The sequence below is a fragment of the Nymphaea colorata genome, chromosome 1 (genome assembly GCF_008831285.2).
Source record: "Nymphaea colorata isolate Beijing-Zhang1983 chromosome 1, ASM883128v2, whole genome shotgun sequence".
Lineage (NCBI taxonomy): Eukaryota > Viridiplantae > Streptophyta > Magnoliopsida > Nymphaeales > Nymphaeaceae > Nymphaea > Nymphaea colorata.
The window spans coordinates 38,747,328-38,765,924 of record NC_045138.2 but is presented as its reverse complement, the minus strand read 5'-3'; the positions used below and the strand labels follow the sequence as shown (position 1 = coordinate 38,765,924).

The 18,597-nt window shown below is 37.9% G+C and overlaps 2 protein-coding genes across 2 annotated transcripts; one reads left to right on the top strand and one right to left on the bottom strand.

The window, feature by feature from the left end:
* Positions 1–5,881: 5,881 nt before the first annotated feature.
* On the top strand, positions 5,882–7,103 carry LOC116246101 (homeobox-leucine zipper protein ATHB-12-like). Its single transcript, XM_031617806.2, has one exon. It carries the CDS (start codon positions 6,178–6,180, stop codon positions 6,790–6,792), a length of 615 nt encoding a protein of 204 aa, XP_031473666.1. The 5' UTR covers positions 5,882–6,177; the 3' UTR covers positions 6,793–7,103.
* A 9,217-nt stretch (positions 7,104–16,320) lies between these two features.
* LOC116251857 (bidirectional sugar transporter SWEET4-like) lies at positions 16,321–18,597 on the bottom strand. The gene is made up of 5 exons (XM_031626083.2): positions 18,451–18,597; positions 18,250–18,286; positions 17,742–18,120; positions 17,491–17,610; positions 16,321–16,711 (listed from the first exon to the last, which is right to left on the bottom strand). Exons 1-5 carry the CDS (start codon positions 18,491–18,493, stop codon positions 16,508–16,510), a joined length of 783 nt encoding a protein of 260 aa, XP_031481943.1. The 5' UTR covers positions 18,494–18,597; the 3' UTR covers positions 16,321–16,507.

The following is an 18,597-nucleotide window of genomic DNA, read 5'->3' as shown; positions in this document are numbered from 1 at the left end:
GAGATATATCTGGGAAATTTTTCCTTCAAATGTTCGATAAGTCGCCCGTCCCCCTCACCAAACACAGACCATTACTACAATTTGAAAGAAGAAATATTAGAATTAAACAAATAATTGGTTTTTTAAGAGGAGTAGGCTGAAAATTATTACATTATTAAAATTATTAGAATGATGCACTTAATTTTGAAATACTCTAATTTTAGAACAAACGATGCTTCTGGCTGCTATGTTACATACTTAGCTAATTTTGAGTGAACCATCAATATGCAAACAAAATAAATATTGCTTTTGAGAAAAAAAAACATATATGATAGATAAGAAAGTATTCAATGAATTAGGAAAATATATCTTTCTTTAAGTAACATCATTACTATTAGAAACGTCTTAAATCCCGAATTCTTATTTGTCTAATGGAGACTAACTAAAATAATGTTAATTAATAATTGATAATATAGTTCCACATAAGATGATTATATGAACAATCATCAAAACTACTCAAGATCACCAAATCAAGAAAAACTTTTTCAAGACAAATAGTTCATAGCACCTTTACCAAAGGTAATGAGCAAGCCAAAGACTAAAATTTACCCTTGTATTTGACTAAGTACCTAGACGTCATCTTTGTCCTAATGCAAAAATGATATAACCATGCCCTAAGTTTTGAAATGAAACCAAGGGCAATTCTGGAAAACCATAAAAGTTTTTAAAAGAGAATGAAGAACAATCCGTGGAATCTTCGTGATACACCAAGTTTTTGCGCACGATAAGATTTAAAGTGAAATTTTAGATTTGGATACGAGTTTTGGAACTGAACGTGATTATTGAGATCTAATCATAGATTCGGATCCAAAACAGATAGTGAGAATCTAAACAGATCCGAAAATGCTATTTTGGATCGAAATAGATCCAAAAGTGATTTTTTGGATCCGAATGGTTATGAATGTGGCATTTTGGATATGAATGGAACCAAAAGTAAGGGGTTTGGATCTGAATAGATATAAAGTGAAAGTTTGGATCCTGATGTATCTGAAAGTAATCATTTGGATCTCGATAGATCGAAAAGTGAAAGTTTGGATCCTGAGGGATCCGAAAGTAATGGTTTGGATTCAGGTGGATCTGAAAGTTATAGTTTGGATTTGAAAAGATTCAAACGTGAAAGTTTGGATGTTGTTGGACCTGACAGTAATGGTTTGGATCTTGATGGATCCGAAAGTGATCGTTTGTATTTGGATAGATCCAAAAGTGAATCTTTGGATCCAGATGGATCTGAGCACACGAGCTGAGTCAAGCCCGAGCTTGGCCAGTGACTTGTTTGACCCATTTAACTGGTTTAGCGTTAACTTGTGTAAGCATTAACTCATTTTAACTCGTGTAAGCGCTAACTCATGTAACTCGTTCAACTCGTGTAAGCATTAACTCGTGTAACTTGTAAAAATTTGTTGTTACCCTAAAAGTTAAAATTTAGTGAACCGGTTTTGGCAATATTATATATAATTCTGGTATGAGTCGAGTAGAGTATAAATGAGTCGAGTTCCTAAAACTCAAACTCGACTCATTTATCGTTTCGAGTATATTTGTAAGCTTAAACTCGATTCATTTATAAACAAGTGGAGCACGAGCCAAGTTTTTTCAAGCGAGTTCGAGTAAAGCCTTAGTTGGCTCAACCAGTTGTGCAGCCCTATCTAAAAGTAATGGTTTGAATACAAAAGATTCCGACGTCCACATTTTATGCCAATGAAGTAGAGCGTAATAATTCATCTTCTTCTTTTACGAAGTACTTTTACATGGAGAGAATGACAAAACAATGTTAACAGAAAATATGAACCGATTTTCATTCAAACTCTTGTCAACAACTCACAGCCAATAAGCTCAAGTATTTTCCTACTAAAAACGCTCACATGACTATGTACAACGTGAATTCTCCCGGCGATATAAATTCATCACTCACAGAGAAGTCTGAAGGGAAATTTGGACTATATATATATATATATAATGCCAAAATAGTAACTGTTTTTTATATACAAAAATGTAAATTTTAACCATGAGATTCGATGTGATCGAATATTCTCTTTCCCTCTCACACACATGCACATGTACGCACGCGCAATTACCGGCCTAACAAAGCCATCGACAGTCCCATCATGTCATGTCTACCACTTTTGTGTAGTTATTTACCCTCAACACGCATATATACATACATACACACATACACGCGCATGCGACTGCTGTCTTAACAGAGCGAGTACTACCATCAGAGTTTTATTACTGCTTTAACCATGCATCTAGTTAAATATGAGCATATGAGATTTTGGAATCTTAGATTTTAATCCTTGTTTTACAACAAATATCTTTGAAATCCTTTATATGTAAAATATATAGATTTCCTTATGATTTATAACCATTACATCTTAAAGTCCATGGGTCTCAAGCCAAAGCCCCTTGTTCTTTATCTTGAAAATAATGGATTTCGAATATTTTAAAAATCTTAAACGTGTGATTCCCCGATCTAAAAATTTGATGCAATTATGGATTTAAGTGGGACCTGATATTATATCTAAAATTGAGCTAATAAAAAGCCTGTTATGTTATTAGACAAGGGGATCAACTTAATTGAACCAAAATTTTTACCTACATATGATTCAATCTAGCTTTTTTTTTTTTTTTGCTTGTCAAAGAGGGGGATCAATGCATAAGTTTAATATATTTGGACAGGGGGATTTCAATTGAGATGCAAAAAGTGCATCCGCTAAGAGCGGTTACAATATATATAATAGCATTGAGTGGCCCCAACACAGCTCAGGAGCCTGGAGATAGGGGGATGTAGGGACCGAGTAGGAAAGATACTCCGAACCTAGTAGGATGGTTAGACACAAACGACATCCTAAGGCCATGCTACTTTTCCTCCCAAAATACATAATGGGAAAATGACTCTGTCCTCTAGGCTCTCTTTTTGCATTTTGTAGGGTCATTTTCGTCATTTTATACAACGGAACATGTTCCGGGACCGAAGATGTAAACGTCTTGTGTGTTCTTCCCTTTCGACGCAAACACAACCCCTCCGGAGGCCGCATTTGTTCCCCTAATTTTGGGGACACCAAAAGCAAGATGCTTTGCTCGGGACGGGAACACAAACATTTCACATCTAACAAATATAATGCAAGTAATTCATAAGTAAACTTGATGTAGATAAGAGATCAATAGCGGAAACAACAATTTTTCTTCAGCATAACTTTGTTATTGCAACAGAAGAAAATCATAGAAACTCTGTTCTTATTCAGTTATTCTATGCAATGCATAACCTGCATTGACACATTAGCCATGCCATTATGAAATCAAATCTGGTTCAGGTCAACCTTGATAATTGTATTCCTATTCCGGACCCGCAAATGAACAGAGAGGAGAGAGAGAGAGAAAAAAGAGAGAGAGAGAGAGAGAGATCTAGAGAGAGAAAGAATGAAAGAAATGATTATTCCATTTTAACAGAAATGGGACTCGATCAACACTTGTGGAACGGTTCTGGAGGGGTCAACATAGCATTATTTCTCTTTCTAGAATACAGTACAATTATGCAAAATCCAGTGTCTCTATGTCCTTATCATTTGGATACCAATGTGGTGGCAGTGAAAGCTATCTTCCTTGCAATCAGTTACATGTATATATATATATATATATATATATATATATATATATATATATATATATATATATATATATATATATATATATATATATATATAGAGAGAGAGAGAGAGAGAGAGAGAGAGATGGTTGATGAGAAATTACAAATTTCATGAATGAAAAGGATGCAGGCACATGTCTTGCATAGTTGAATTGATGAATCAGATCGTTTGTATTTTTCCTTTCGATTAAGCAAGGGAGGTCATTGTCACGCACCCGACAATTGGCAAGTCTCCAGTTGGTAAATCACTGGACAATATTTCCTCGCCTACAGGAACAGCACCCTTAATTGATCGCTTTTAGCAACGGATTCCCAATCCTCTCCTTCTACATCCTGCAACTTTTAGTCGCACAGTCCTGCGGAAGGGATGACACTGGCAGGAAAAAACTTTTCTGAGAATATCTCACCCGTGTTTGGTTTGATTCACCATGCATGTGGGAGAGCTTGTAGGAGTTGGAGAAAATTCACCTTCCTCTGGGGAAAAGAATAGGGGGTTTCCAAACACGCTTCTATGACACTGGGATCCAGCGGAGTTAGGTTGTGGACAATTTCTGGTGCCAGATTGGATTGGTGGCTCATTTGAGAGTGCCACTTTTAAAAAATTTAAACTTTTTATTTTGCTTACTTTTTAAAATGTTTATTTATTTATGTTTTCAAAAAGCTATTTCGGTAATATATTTTTTTGCCGATTCACAACCATTCAGCTAGATCACTGGATTGGCCGAATCGCGGAATCACCGCCATTAGCCATTGTTACCTTAAAGGCAGGGGCAGAGCCACATGTGGTCATGTGAGGGCAAATAAAGATCCTTTATTTATTTATATATTCGATAACTCATACTTTGCATATATTTACATATAAAATGCCCCTCAAATATATAGTGGGTACCCTTTAATCAAATATGTTTAGCTTTAAGTCTCTCTCTGTCTACCATAGGGGTGGAGCCACATGTGGGCTGCCACTGATAATAGCCTATACAAACCCATACCAATTACTTATTTACATATTAGTGTTTCATATTCATTTACTTGTTTGTCTGGTAATCTGGCTCTGCGACCGCCTGATTCCGATGGTGCCTCTAGGTTTTTCTTTTTTTTTCCCTTTTATCACTATCTACATGAGGGTTTAGGAGTGATTTTTTTTTTTCAAATCTTCTTAAAATGAACTTAGATGCAAATTGAAGTCTTGCTCAATTGAACAGAATATTGTACATTCACTATAAGCCTCGCTGCCAAGGGAGGCCCGCATGGACTCTGACCCCACTTTAAATATATATATTTTTTAAATTTACATGTAAATTTTAAAAAATTTGATTTGTCTTATATAAAAAATTTTAAAAATAATATTTTATATCGTGTCAAAAATTTTAAAATTTTAATTCGGCCATGAAAAATTTCTGGCTTTATTACCTGATCCTCACTAAATTAAATGAGTGGGAGATGGACTTGAATGACCATTTGTCAGCTTAAATATTGTATAGTACCTGTCATATCATCATGGGCTGAATAGAGCCAAGCGCGGCGGTCACATACACGACAGAAAAATACATGAATGTAACAATGAAAAGTGACCAAACCAAGTCAGGAACAACCCATTTGCCTATTCACATAATTTTCTTTTCATCCCTCTAACGTGCCTCATTTTAGGTAAAACATTTTGTTTTATAAAATCGGTTCATCAACATATACATGTAATGTTAGGTGAGCAGGAAGGAAGAAGATTTCATCTTATTATCTAATAAAATAAGAAGACTAAACCCCCACCCTTGTCCCTATCGTTTTAGAATACCAGTAGCGACTGGACACTGAAGTGTTGGTGTATTTTCTTCTAGGTTTTCAGATATACTGGAGAAATTCTTTCTTCTTTGCCTACTAACTGTATATACAAAAACATAACATATGGAATTTGCATAAACAAAGAGGAAAATAATACAACTCCGGCGAAGAATAAGAATGAGAAAAGAAACAAAAGAGAGAGCGTGAGAACAACAGAGAAGGAGGGGAGGAAAAAGAAACAAAGGGAAAGAGAGGAAGAGATAGAGAGAGAGAGGCCACCGAAAAACAAGTGGGCACAAGGGGGGTGTGGACGCGGTTCCCCCTCCAAACGACATGACTTATCAGTCGGACGTAACCACAGTCGCAGACCCACCACTCCCTCCTCCCAACCTTTTCTTCTAAATGCACGTAACCTGTCGCTCTCTCCCCCGAGCCCTTTCCCACTCGACTTCTCCCCCTTCTCATCATCATCATCGTCGTCGTCGTCGTCTTCTTCCTCCTCCTTCTCTTTCTCTATCTCTTCCTCCCCCACCAATACCATCGCCACCACCACCACCAATGCAGCATTTCAAAATATAACCTGGCGGGTCCGACCCTCACGTGAATCCCACGCTCATCGACCTCTCCTCTCCCTTTATCCCCCCTCCCTCCCCACCACTCTTAAACCTCCTCCCCTTCTCACTCTCTCATCTGATATTCTCTTCCTGGTTTTTGATTGCTTGATGGACGCCTATCAGAAGAAGGCGCGCGGGGACGCCCTGCTGGGATGCTTCGCCAAGGAGCAGCCGCCCAGGCCTTACAAGAAGAGGCTCAGCGAGGAGCAGGTCAAGTTCTTGGAGATGAGCTTCAGCTTGGAGAAGAAGCTGGAGCCGCAGAGGAAGGTCCAGCTCGCCTACGATCTGGGCCTGCACCCGCGGCAGGTCGCGATCTGGTACCAGAACAAGAGGGCGAGGTGGAAGACGCAGAGGCTCGAGCTCGACTACAACTCCATGAAGCTGCAGATGGAGTCGGTGGTGTCGGAGAAAAGGAGGCTGGAGAAGGAGGTGGCCAGGCTCGGCGCCGAGCTCCAGTGCGCCAGGGAGCTGCTCAAGAAGAACTGCGGCATCGAGCTCCGGGGCTTTGACGAGGAATGCGGGTCGGCCGTCGAGGGAAAGAGCAGCGAGGAGAGTGGTAGAAAGGAGGAAGAAGACGCCGGCAGCAGCGGCGGTGGTGGCGGCAGCGGCGCCGGCGGAGTGAAGATGGAGAATGGTGCTGTCAGCATGGAGGATTTGTACGCTTGTTTGGTAGGTTTCGAGGGACATCCCCACGGGAAGTTGCAGTTCTATGATCTATTCTAGAGCTTTCATGTCTGCCCAAGTAACATAGTTCCATCCATCTTCCTTAATTTCCCGGGTTTCGTGTGAATGGAGAAGCTATAGCGCGGGCCTTCATGCTTATACGTGTAAAGACAAGAGACGAAGAAGCATGACATTGAAGCACTCGTAGTATAATATGATACCTGCTCGATCGTATGATTTCTCATTTCTTACTTTCCGTCTTTCATTTTTGGTGTTTCTGGTATCTACCTATATGCTCTAGTGAAGCAGCTCGGAGAATGGTTTCCGTCCAATCTGAGTTGTGATGTTAAATGAAGAGATTGTAAATGAAACTCTCTCTCGCTTCTTCCCTCTCTCTCTCTGGATCTTTCTCACATGCACGAGCACAATCTCTCCCTTTGCAAATCTATCCCAACATTTAGATGAATCTTTGGTTTCAATGGTTCGAAGTTTCTTATTCTGCTAGTTAAGCTAAGAAGGAAACTAGCCTAACATATTCACGGCAGTCTCTCTTGCTCTCTCCGTCTCTTTCTCCCTGTGTTTGTGTGCGGGCACGTGTTTGTTCAATTCTTCCAGCAACTTGATCGATGAAGAAGCGGAAGAAGAGGATAGGAGATCAGAAACGGATCAAAGCTAGCTCCCGGCAGTCACGATCGATCGTTCTCCGATCATCTCTCTGTCGATTGGTGCCTTCCTGCTGCATAATAACTTTCACTGTTCCTGAACAAACTCGGCCATGCACTGACAAAATACGCAAAATGACAGGAGTGTAAATAGACAAGACGAATCTACCAAGATATACATCTATATATACAAGACGCCATGAATTCTCGGTCTCTTGGTACAAATCGACACATTTCAAACAAAAATTGACTGCGTAAATACACAAGCAGTCATTTTCTCTGCCACCAACCAAGTACATGTAATTTGTCACGTCTCCTGGTACTGTACCACGGCTTATCATTAAGACCTCCAAAACTTAGAGGCAATCTGCAGGGGGAGAAAGTAAAAAGGTTTGCTTTGCTTTGGAGGTTTTGCACCTTCTTAAAACAGCAAAGAAAGAGCATCTGACCTCTGAAAAAACTCAGCTAGCCCGGCTAGGTTTCGAAACATATTTACTAGCCTCAGTCTTCTTGCTCTGGAGCATGCAACTGACGAAAAGATTAGAGTTCTTCCTACACCAACATAGAAAAGGGACAAAAAAGTACATGGAAATGGCTTTATGTTGCAGGATATCAATAAACTGGTCTCATACATAGCCCTCAACCATGTATTATATTAATTTTATCACTCCAAACATGACTTTTGCTTTCAGTTTTTTCATTTAGTTTCACTATGAACACGAACAATATGACGACCCTTATAACCTCCGTTCTAGTTCTTCGATTGCATTAGTTTTCTTTGCGTTGACGGCGATGAAGCCTAGTACATGGAGCTTACTGTTAGATTTAACATCAAATTAGCATCTAAAGTTCCACCACAGTAGCAATTAGAGTAGATCGCATGGTTAAACCCAGGCATGCTACTGCTTCTCTCTTTTCTTATCGAAGTGAAATGCTGGCAAACTAAAAAGTCATTGCTCTTTTTGCGACAAGACACAATCTACTGTTTCATGGTGAATTGCCATCAAAAGATTGAAAGATTGGTTGATGAGCTACTCCATCCTCAATCAAACCACAAGTGCGATATATATATATATATATATATATAATATATATATATATATATATATATATATATATATATATATATATATATATATATATATATATTATATATATATATATATATATATATAGAGAGAGAGAGAGAGAGAGAGAGAGAGAGAGATGGCCCATTCTTGGTAGCAGTTATGGTCACATGGGGGTGGCATCAACGGCGGGACCCGCCGCCGGATTCTTCCCTTTCAAGCAGTGGATGGGTTCGTGAATGATGGCAAGTCCGGCGGGTCCCGCTCCAATGTAGAGAGAATAGCGACAACCTACCCACTGCTCTACCGCTCAGTATGCGCTCCTCGTCAACTACCCATCATGGTGTATGTCACCATGACCCCACTCCCTAATTTTTCATTGTCCTCAATCTTATTTATTTATTTATTTCTTGCCTTCTTGGAAGTCACTCGGTTTGTTCATGAACATTCATTTTATTTTCATGTTGTTTTCTTCATTTTCAGAGGAAAATTGCAACTTAGACCTTAACAGGTCCCGTTTGATTGCCTTGGATCTAAGAAATTCCTACAAATATGAAAACTACGGATTTCAAACTAGACTTTTTTGGGTCAGACTTTAGATTGTTGGCTTTTAGAGATTTGAAAATCATGAATCTGAAATCCACTGTTTGTTTAAACAATCGATCTCCCTTAGCAAGGAACTTATGTTGGCACCAGATTGTTCAAATGCCACTTATCATAAATCCAGGCATCCTTTTTTTTTTTAGCTTTTCAAATAAGAATCTGCTTTGATCTCTTGATTTAATTACAAGAATCAACTTAAAATAGAGGGAATGCTCTAATAGATACATAAAATTTGGAGCCTTTTTATATATAGATTGGTGAAGTTTGATTGAAAAATATAAAACATGTCAGTAACAGTTTGGTATACCTCACTTCAAACTTTTAAGCTAAAGGAGATCAAAAAGGTCATGCCCCACCGACATCTATCTCTTTATATAAACTAGTTAACCTTCGCCTATCCCAAGTTCTCCACATATACATACTATATATATATATATATATATATATATATATATATATATATATATATATATATATATATAGAGAGAGAGAGAGAGAGAGAGAGAGACAGAGAGAGAGAGAGAGAGAGAGATTAAGGAGTACCCTATGTAAGGGCAAGATCAGGTGATCCAAAGTTAAAACGAAATTAACAAAAAGAAAAAAAATAGAGTATATGTTGCATAGGCTAGCTAGGGAGCTACCAATCACCCAAGAAAATTAATAAAAAGGTTGTGGCCACTAATCAAATCATTATTTGACAAGAAATTAAATATCTTTAATCTAATTTATTTCACAATGATGGGTCAAGCAGACATGATGTTTAAAATTTTAACGTCTACAGCTTGCTCGAAATGCATGCACTGATACTGGAGCATGAATTGATGGAAGACAATGCCAAATCACCATCAGGATTCACATAATTAAGTCTATAAGACTCGTATTAACTACAACCTTGATCACCAGGAAATCTCCATTTCTATTGGAGGGATTGAACTCTGGCTTTGATATCTGATTGGTTGCATCAATCAATGACTATTTCTGACCGTGTGAATGTGAACGTGAACAGATTTTTCTTCTTGGAGTTGAAACTTTTTGAATCAAACGCTCTTGAAGTATAGGCTTCCGACTATTTTATTAAAAAGTTTTAGGGTGAAACTCTTGCTGATTCATTTTTCAATCTTTACTGATGTTTTTTTTTTTGCTCAAGTAAACAGTGAAATTCTTGTAGTGAACCATGTAAGATTGAACTACGAAAGCAACTTATTATAGTTCCATGATTACATCAATGTCCATCATTTTTTTTCTTTCTCTCACTTTTTTTTTTGATAAGCAACCTAGGGTTGGGTATACCTCTTTCAGTTTATGATAACGGCCACGGACCTCGGACATTAAGCCGCAGCTCCGGCCCAACCAGACCCATGTTAGTGCATTGATGGCCTTAAAAAGGGATTTAAAAACTTGAGAAGTGAAAACTTGTCATCGCTTTTATATATATATATGTATATATATTATATACCTAACTTTTTTATTCTCAAATAATTTTGTTTTTTGTTAACCCGTAAAACGTCAATGTGCAACGATATAACTATTTGAAATGAGCTATGCAAATAAAAAGACAGTGGGCAAACTTTTGATTGTATAGTAAATTCAGTTCATACGAATTTCACTTCATATTTTTCAATAACACATATAACAAAAATGCTCCAAAACCACAACATTGATGCATGATAAAAACAAGACATCCATAAAACCAAAACATGACGTGCCGGCACTATAATAGACTCAAAATCTTTGTCGACACCACAACAAACTATCTTCATGCTGATGCTAAGAAGAATTTTTCTTCTTACATTCTCTCGTGTTTTTAGCAAACTAAGGATCCTTCTTTTGCTTCAAGATATGCTTCTCCAATATATATATATATATATATATATATATATATATATATATATATATATATATATATATATATATATATATAAAGAGAGAGAGAGAGAGAGAGAGAGATGGCGTACATCAGCGACCAACACTTACAAGAACAACACCATGAGAAATCTCATGCTCAGGCCGCAGAATTCACCATACCATCAAAGATCACATAAATGACCAAGAAGTTAACGTTTTAATTTGAATGATGCGACATCCCGGAGACATGTCGGGCCTTGTGGACCCTGAAAGAAGAAGATGATTAATGCTTATGATGGTGACTGTTGATCAAGGGAACAAAGTCCAGAGGCTGCAGATCGCTTCAAAAATGTGATTTGGCAGATTATATGACATAGAACTCCCGGCGACGCCTGAAACTCCGGTGGTCCAAGCTCCGGTGTATTGCTCGATCCATTATAGGCAGCTTTGCGCGGCGATGGCGATGGCGATGGCCGAAGTGAAGCTAATGGGGGCGTCAGCCCATGCAAGCTGTCTGTTTCCTGGCACAAGTACTATCCAGTGGGAGTTACCAGCCAAGGAAGATGAGTCCACGAACAAGGTCCTTTTCTTGAATTGACTGGGTCCATCTCACTCACGGTGTGGGTCCTTGGGTCCTTGACCGGACGCGCCATATATGGTCCTTTCTATGTTTGCAAAAGCCATTAAAGCAGTCAACAAATGGCAGTGACCTTTATTATAACAACAGGAGTCAAGCTCGCTCAAGGCAGAAAACCAATTTCCTGATATTCCTAATAGGGACTCATGATTTTTCAGAAAGTCGTATCAATACATAACTTGTAAAAATAATAGCAAGAGATTGCAAGGGAAAAGGGCCTTCAGTTACCTTGGTTTAATATTACACATGAACTCGATCCGTCGCTAAAAAGGAAAAAGGGGGAAAGCGTTTGTCGGATAGAGCCCCCTTTGTTTTCTTTCCTTTTTCCTTTTCCTTTCATTTTATATAGTTTAGTTTAATTTTCTAACCATATCGTTTGTCTCATTCTCCTAATATATATATATATATATAAAACACAAAATTCATGACCCTTGAGCCCACCATAAACATTTTGTAAAGTTTCTTGCAACAAATCGGTGCATGAACCCCTGCATTCATTTCATTCAACCTCTTGGGGGTTACAAGTTAACCCTGGTTAACTTGCCAACTTTTTGGCCGCAGGAGATACCGGTTGTGGGTTTTAAACCCTGGTTAACTCTTGCCTCGTGTTTAAATTAAGTTTTTTTTCTTTTACTATTTATTTATTTTGTGGATAGAAAGCGAGCAGTGCATGCTTGAGATTAGTCCGACATAAGCTGTCATTAGGATCAATTATTGACTAAGATAATGAGACTGGAGTTGATGGTCATCTGATTATGAAGCAGATCACGTTCTTAAAATGATCCAACGTCCCCACCATCAATCTGCGAGGTCTTGATGACGTCAAGATCGGTGCATGCGCTTACTTAGTTGGTCGATCAAATCTTCCTCTTAATTAAGATTAGAGCATCCAATTGCCAATTATTTATATGATTTTATTGAATAAGCACTCTGAGCATGTCTTTTGGTCAGATCTTGTAAGAGTCTGCCTAAATATTTGCGGAAAATTCATAGTACATGGATGGTTAAGATCTTCAAAGGGTTTATAGTGGTGGCTGGAGAGGACTTGTGGTTGCGTTTTAGCAAAGAAACACCCAAAATTATGGATCTTGGATTTGGGTGTCGATACCGGGATCCGGTTAAGAACTCTACTGTATTCTTCAAAAATTTGGCCCCCCTTCAAAATTTCAGAAACAAATGTATTCTTCAAAACTTTTCAATTAGTCTATGTAAATTTTTTTTAAAAAAATTATATTTTCAGCTACTGTTAAAATTTTGAAGCTATAATTCGCCACCGTTTTCCCCCCAATGAAAAATTCCTAGCTCCACCCCTGAGAGAGGCACGTTTAATAGCTGGGCTTCGTCAACATTATCATATGGGTTTGGTCAGATGAACAAAATAAGCCCTAATGCAAAGCTTTGCGAGTATTTCATAGCACTGCACCTAAAGTAACGATCAAGGCCCCCTTACTTTGTCCTATCATGATTCAAAGAGATCCGATATTTGAAGGGCGGTATGCTCGAATCTCTCCATGCATGGAATACCATAGATCCTTAAAGAGTGTGGATCGGCGACACCCTTGGCACCCACTCAATTTTTTTCAAAAAAAAAAATACATGTAAATTTAAAAAAAAATCATTTATGTATATAACATTTTGAAACATGATATTTTGGCCCCTGTCAAAATTTTGAAACTATAATTTTGCCTCTATCCCTGAGTCTGCCTACATAAGAGAAATGTGCAATCTTGACTTTTAGTAGGGACCATTATTTCGAACTGCTCGAAAATTACCTGCTTTAATGGCAATTGTCTCGCCCTCACACATACACACACACACACACAATCTATATGCGCAAATATGAAGACTAAAGTATTGAATATGACGTCTAAAGTGTTGACTATGTTATTGCAAGTTTTTTTTTTTTTTTTTTTGGATGAATTCAAGCACTTGAATAAATTGTATATCGAGTTTATGATATCCAGGGTTCTAAGACAACTTTCTTACGTTTGTTTCTTTGCAGAATCCAATTTAAACGTAAAAAAGCGATTTGTGTTCTATTCATGAGTTGGAGATGTTTTTTATGAAACCAGCCATATATGTGGACCAATTGCGTATGTTAAAAGACAGTTTGAAGATGAAGAATTTTAGATTTTTTTCGCTTATCAACCAAACCTAAACCCCAAAAAACTATTTGTTTTTAAAATTTTTACATTTTTGGAGTTAGAATTACAAGATAAAGTTTAAGAATACCATATGAAACCATATACAAATGTATCTCTATACATGATATGTTTAAATCATCTAGCATTAATTAACAACTTTTAGTTCATGCATGTTATATATAATTGAGAACAAATTTATATATGTAAACTATTCGATCAAATTTCTTTAAGTTAGTGAAATAACAAAATTTGGTTGACTGAACAAGGAAAGCTGCCAAATACAGCGAAATAAGTAATGGACGGATCGGATCATGGCCGCCGCATCGGTTTGGTTTGCTTAGCGATGCAGCGTATCGGCAGATACGTATCGTTACATAATGTTCTTTGCTTTCATCTCCGTCAAACTCGAAAATAACTTAAAGTGCTTTAAATTGATTTAAAATAAAGATAGAAAAATAAATGAAAAAAGTGTAAATAGTGTATCATATTGGTGAAGCTAATGCCGATACAATGTGTCTCGGGCGATACACTTGAGGACGAAACATTTTTCACAACACCGATTGGGAGTGCTAATGTCGGCAATGGATGTCTTAAGAACAAAGAGGCGCATATAGAATTGTCAACTTGTAATTATTAGGTTAACGAAGATTTTTTTTAAAAAAAAAAATCGTAAACATATGGCCTTAATTATATATTCATTAGCATCTCAAATATTTGACCGTCAATTCATCAATCAATCAAAGCACTTGGTCTCCAAAAACATTATTAAAATCGACTCTGAATCGAAAAAAAAAAAGTCAAAAGATTCATAAATCAGATTAATGGTCAATCTGCAGATTGAAATTATGACAATGAAAAAAAATAGAAGATTTAAAAAGTAAAAATAATACTAAAAATTACAATAATGGAATATGATTCCTCCTTAATCGACTACCTATCCAATAAAAAAAGAGTCAATTTCGATTTGAATTGGCCGATTGAGACAGATTTTACCAGCCGTGTTTGTATAACTTTTATGACAAGATGTGGCGTGGTCAACTTGGAGCCCATCCTTTGTTTTTTCACGCGCTAAGTCTATGTTTGATGGTCTCCAATTTCATATTATAGGTTGAAATATTCATGTTAAAACAAAATCCACCGGTAAGGCAAATGGTAGATTTTATAACTATTTGATATCTACATTACATTGACAAAAATCATGCATATGTAGCGGGCCCCCCAGCTCATGAATTTCCATTATTTCATAAATATTTGGTTCTTTATATCATTTGTGCACATAAAAGGCAGTTTGACATTAGGAACTCCTAGCGCCCCTCAGCTTAAAATGCAGAAAAGAGTAACTAGGACCAATTGAGTCACATTGTCATGTTTCATTTGAACACTTTTCATTTTGAATTATGATATTTCTTTTACAAAACAAACATATGCGGATCAAATCACGATCTTATAATCTTATACATATAATAAGAATAAGAGATCTTTCTCGAAAGAACATTTTAGAGTTTGAATTTGTCCATTTGAAATCTTATTCTTTTTCTTTCCTTCTTCTTTTATTTTATCCCCTTCCATCATTCCTTAAGTCCTATGGGTTTGATCTCGTGGAATATGGTCCATTTTGTCATCGAATGAAGGGTACAAAATCAATAAGATTGTTTTTTTGATCAAAGGTACAAAGTGAAATCTTCAGTTTCTTTCCTAGTGTCTATTCAGATCAACAAAATTTGTACTTAATCAATTCATTGACTAAAATAGATTCTAAAATGAGAATTCGTTTGGAACAAATAATAGATGTCATATACAACCGGTCATACAATCATAGCTACATAGAGTTTATTACGAAAAAGTATTCATTAGGAGTGGACAAGGATTAGCTCAACTAGCTCATTCGACGAGTATTTGATGGAGTTACTAATGGGATCGGCATTGCAAGTTTCTTTCTAGGAGAAGGTATTAAATATATAAGGGGTGATCGAATTTTTTCTTATATATTCTTATATTTAGCTTGTGTGTCAATAGCCCTACTAATTTACTATTACTATTTTTTCTAAATAGTATTTTGGGGTTCAGCCTAATGATTCATAGTTTCAGGATCCTCATGGGCCCATGCTAGCCTCAGATCTCACATTAGAGGCTATTAAATTCCCATTTTATTTTTATAATACATATAATTAACAATGTATTGTGATTATTCATTTGGGTATTGAGCTGAACTGTGTCGTTTAAAACTTAAAAAAACACCATTTTTTTTTTCTTTTAGTCTTGTAAACGATATTTGATTTATTAGAAAAAGATATGTTAAAACTGTCCATTTTCATGCTTAATTACCTGTGTTTTCTAAGGAAGCACCCAAAGGCTTGATGGTTAAAAATCAAATATTTCAGTTGTTAACAACTTGAAATCATTGTTAATTTGGACAATATGACTGATGGTAGAGTTACTTTCTCAAAGTCAAATATAATTGCCATTTAGCGTTTAGAAAAATCAACACATTATGGTTTATCATTATATATAAATGGGTTTGCAAATAATTCTTACATGTACTTAGTTCATATAACTTGAAAGCTCGACGATATACATATACAAAGAGAGAGAGAGAGAGAGAGAGAGAGAGAGTTTGTATAGCTAAGCTAGTGAATTTAGCTTTACTTCATCACTGAAAATCAATTGGGTTGTTTTTGTTTAAACAACCTCATAGCAGAGAAGAGAAGAGAAGAGAAGAAAAAACGAAAAACATTATGAGAGAAAGAGCGAGTACAACAAACAGGATTAATAATTCTTTAGTTGCACCCAACTCTGAAGTGCTGTGTCTCGAGTAAATTATTTCATGGCGCCGTTGGCATCGTAGATGGCGTTGCCGCTCTTCGCCGGCTCCTTGGAAACCACCACCTCCGCCAGATACACCTGATCGCCTCCCTTCGTCACCTTCTTCCTCTCCTCCAAAATCTTCTTCGTCGACTTGTAGTACGTCGCGTACAGAGCCAGCTGCATGAGCCCCAGCACGGTGCCTATCCCGTTTGGAATCTGCACTCAACCCCTCGCCATTAATATTTCTTGATTTTTCTTTTGGGACAACAGCAAAAGAATACTTGGAATTAATGGCAAGAAGTATACGCGTGCCAATATCTGCAGACTTATACGTATATCAATGGTCTTGAGTCATAATGGTCATGTTTCATGGTTCATGTAGAAGTGGAATCATAAAATATAAGTTAGGTCAATGCTCCAAATGTGATGACTAATATAAGTTTAGTAATTTTTCAATAACAAATTTTTAATTTGATCTTTTTAACAAAATTTGATAGCTTCGCCCAGAAAAAGTTGGTCAACACCATTTCCTTTTCAATGGCATTCCATGAGAAGGATGCTTATCACCGCTCGACCGTCATATTTTAATGGTTGACCTAGATGAAGTGTGGGTCCCACAAGTAACTAGCACATATACGTATGACGAGATATAATATGATGATCAGAAAAATATATTGGGGCTGCGAGTACGGCCGAAGTTGGTCTTATTGAGGACTCAGGTTCGTCAGGGCTGGGGTCGTATCATCTTTCACTATTTCAGAAAATGGTCTCCACGTGACTCGAACCATGACCTTAGCTCTCTGTGACTGACGAGAACTTCAGCTAGGATTCGAGCAGTGGATCTCTCAGTAACAGTGGGCGATCGACTGGTGATCGACATGGACTCATGTGGTGCTTCAGTTCCTTAAGATCTTCATGGAAATGCGTAAATTTCTCAAAAAAAGTTGTGCATGCGCGTGTATATGTGGTGTCTGCGTGCGCAGACTGTTGCTTACAGTGATGAAGAGGTCGAAGCGGATGAGCGCGTAGGCCGTCCAGCAGATGCCGTTGGCGAAGGAAGCCAGAGAGAGGAAGAAGGGCATGTACTCCACACTCTTAGTCCGGATCACCAGTTTCTGGAAGACCAGCCACAACCCAATATCAATCATTTTATCTCTGATCATCAGCCATTGATAATTTGATAAGTTTCACACACATGCATGCCGCTCTCTCTCTCTCTAGATCTCTCTATAGATCTCCTTCTTACCATCACCGACATGGGAGCTGCGTACATCATGCAGCAGAAGAAGACGCAGAGGCTGCCGACGATGAGCGAGCGGCGGTCGTGGGTGTGAGCCAGCAGGATGACCGCTGCCGAGACCGCCGCCACGAAGGCAAACTCCAGCACCAAGTACACGGCGATCTTGAGTCTCTGCTTCCTATCCGAGTAGATGAGGAAGAGCATCAGGTAGACGAGCTCGATCGCGAAGCCGCAGCCATTGATTGTGATCACCAGCAGGCTGTGTGGATGAACGATAGGGAGGCCGTACAGAATCCACAGCATGCAGTTCAGGAGAGTTGCCAGGTACGGCAGAGGCGAGAACTGCTCCACCGCGCCTTTCTTACATATCTGTACAAACGTTGGCCTGAAAAAGAGAGATCCCATATACAATCATCATATATCTCTTTCAGGAAGAAGACGATCAGATGAGGCTACTTCTGACAAAGAACAACAAAAGAAAGGAAAAAGAAGAAGAAGAAAGGGTTTGGCTTACAGAGGTGACAAGAATAACCCAAATGAAATGACATTTCCTACAAAAAAAAAAAAAAGCAGTTCCAAGATCAATACAAACTGGGAAAAGAAACAGATAAACAGAAAAGAGAAGAACTGAATGGCAGATGTTTTGCTTGACATGCTTTTTCTTTTCCTGGTCTTGTGGGGGGGGGGGGGGCTGGGGATCACTGTCACAACTCACCTATGATGCCAACAACAGTGCGGGCAGTGTCAGCGGAAACCATGGTGATGGCGGGAGGGCGAGTAAGGAAGAAGTTAGGAGCTGAGCGCAGGGCTTGCAGCGGCTGAGGTGTGGTGCTCTTGGGGGTTCTGCTCTGGATGGCTATTT

What these genes read in the sequence shown, in the direction of transcription:
- LOC116246101 (XM_031617806.2), top strand. Translation starts at nt 6,178, where the DNA reads ATGGACGCCTATCAGAAGAAGGCGCGCGGGGACGCCCTGCTGGGATGC.
- LOC116251857 (XM_031626083.2), bottom strand. Translation starts at nt 18,493, where the DNA reads ATGGTTTCCGCTGACACTGCCCGCACTGTTGTTGGCATCATAG. An exon ending in CACTGTTGTTGGCATCATAG is followed by an intron (nt 18,287 to 18,450) that starts GTGAGTTGTGAC and finishes TTTTTTTTGTAG; the next exon opens with GAAATGTCATTTCATTTGGG. An exon ending in GCTTCGACCTCTTCATCACT is followed by an intron (nt 16,712 to 17,490) that starts GTAAGCAACAGT and finishes GGTTGAGTGCAG; the next exon opens with ATTCCAAACGGGATAGGCAC.